Consider the following 2,242-nt stretch of genomic DNA (forward strand, 5'->3'; position numbering starts at 1 on the left):
CCCGGCTCCCTCCCGGTGCCGCTTCCGGGGGACACCGCCACCGGCCCGGCCCTGCCCCGGTACCGCTCTGTGCCCGGGCCCGGCGGGGCGGCTCTCGCTCCGAGCAGCAGGGCCGCGGGACCTGCCGTGGGGCCGGCCGGCCGCCCCCGCCGTCGCCCGCCGCCGCTGTACGTGCTGGAGCGGCCTAACGAGGCGCCGCGCCGCTGGGAAGGCGCTTAGAGCTGCGGCCCCGGAAGGCAACGGGGCTGGTAATTAAGATCCCGTTTTGGTCACGCTTAATGAAGCTGGCGTGTGACAGCAGCGCGGCCCAGCCAACGCTGAGGAGTGGCTCATTGAAATAAAAATACTTGTTCAAGTTCTTGGTGCTAAAAATACTCATTTTCCTAATTCCTTGCAATAAAGTGTAATTGCATTCACTGACAGAAGCCGCTCCCCCGGGGCAGTGGCTCCTGGTAAAGCAGCGTCAGGGGAACCAGAAGTTGAGATGGTGACTCCTTTTTCCTCCCGCAGCGGGCACACCGAGGAGGGGGTGCCCCGTGACCGAGCCGTGCCCCACACCCGCTGCTCACACTGGGTGCCATGTGCACCCTCTGCTTTAGCACCATCACTGACCTGACACCCAGGCTCCTCCTCTGCCAGCAATGCCACCTCAGCTCTTTTTTTTTTGGGGGGGGGTGTGGAATGGCAAGGGGTAGGGAAGCTAAAATTTCCTTACACAGACTGTTTCAGGCAAAATCAGAATCATAGAATGGTTTGGGTTGGAAGGGACATTAAAGTCCACCCAGTGCCACCCCCTGCCCTGGGCAGGGACACCTCCCACCAGACCAGGTTGCTCCAAGCCCCCTCCAACCTGGCCTTGAACCCCTCCAGGGATGGGGCAGCCACAGCTTCTCTGGGCAACCTGGGCCAGGCTCTCACCACCCTCACACCAAAGAAGTTCTTCCTAATCTCTAATCCAAATCTCTTCTTTCAGTGTCAAACCCTTCCCCCTCATCCTGTCACTCCCCTCTGTGATCAAGAGTCCCTCCCCATCTCTTCTGTAGCCCCTTGAGGGACTGGAAGGGGCTCTAAGGTGTCCCCGGAGCCTTCTCTTCTCCAGGCTGAACCCCCCCAGGTCTCTCAGCCTGTCAAATCCTTTTCTTGTGGTTCACTGTTCCTTTACCTCTGTCCCTTTGCCCCTGTTCTGCCACAAAAATGAAAAGACAATAAACGAGGGAGGGAATCACTGGTGCCTCCGTGAAGGGCCAGAGATCTCCGCTGTTCCGTTAGAGGGTGCGACAGGAGGAGCCACCGTTACCGTGTCCAATGGCGCCCTCTTGCGAGAGAACAGCTTTTATCGCGTTGATACCGGAGACACCCGGCATGAATCAAGGGACCGACACAGAAGTCAACGGACCGACACACGGACAACAGAAAAACAAGCCTCGGCCGCTGCCGGGCTCAGCCCCCCCGCACCCTCCGGTCCCACAGAGCTGCTGGTGCCGTTAACCATCGGCGTTCATTTAAAAAAAACGGATAGAGCCTACAAGTCTTAGGCCTCAGAGGCATTAAAAAAAGGGCTGAAATCAGCCCTGAGAGTAGAAATAATCATAGAATAGTCGAGATTGGAAGGGACCTTTCAGATCATCGAGTCCAACCACCAACCTAACTCTGAGAAAAAAAATCCCAAAACCATGTCGCAGAATCACAGAATTGTCATGGTTGGAAAGGACCTGTGAGACCAGAGTCCAACCACACACACAAAAAACCCCCACCCTACAACCTCAGCCACTAGAGCAAGCCCCAAAGTGCCACATCTACACGTTTCTTAAAGACCTCCAAGATGTCCCTCAGCACCACATCCACCCACTGTGGCAGGCAAACATGGACCTGGGGGCTCTCTCCTCCCAGGGATGGAGGTGTCCTGCTCTTCATCCTCAGCCCCTCGAGCCTGTAAAGAACCTGAAACACTGGTCCCTGAGGAGAGGAATCGCCTTCGTATCTCAGGGGGTGCTGGTGCCACCTTTTGCCTTACTGCTGGTCAAAATGCTCACACCAACACTAGACCAGGTAAAAAGGAAAGGAAAAATACCCCACGTTTCAGGATGAGACAAAAGGGAGGGTGAGACTGCAGTGTGGCACTGCGGACGGGAAACGAGTCCTCAAAAAGTGGAAGTAGGTCTGGCTGTGGGACAGTTCGCAGCGTTGACACTTGCAGAGGTTGTCACTGGGAGTAACGCTGCCCCTTTGCTGACAAGAGAAA

At 56.5% G+C, this 2,242-nt stretch overlaps 1 protein-coding gene across 1 annotated transcript in view; it reads right to left on the minus strand.

Annotated features, from left to right (window-relative positions):
• Nucleotides 1-1,364, minus strand: part of LOC106889174 (phosphatidylinositol transfer protein beta isoform-like) — a gene marked incomplete at its 3' end in the record, with an annotated part of 7,922 nt that extends 6,558 nt beyond the window's left edge. The window contains exon 1 of the mRNA XM_014943963.1: nt 1,298-1,364. Within this exon, the coding sequence (XP_014799449.1) occupies nt 1,298-1,364 (67 nt within the window). The remainder of the gene's footprint in view (nt 1-1,297) is intronic.
• Between the last annotated feature and the right edge of the window lie 878 nt (nt 1,365-2,242).

The sequence above is a fragment of the Calidris pugnax genome, unplaced genomic scaffold (assembly GCF_001431845.1).
Source record: "Calidris pugnax isolate Ruff unplaced genomic scaffold, ASM143184v1 scaffold138, whole genome shotgun sequence".
NCBI classification, from domain to species: Eukaryota; Metazoa; Chordata; class Aves; order Charadriiformes; family Scolopacidae; genus Calidris; species Calidris pugnax.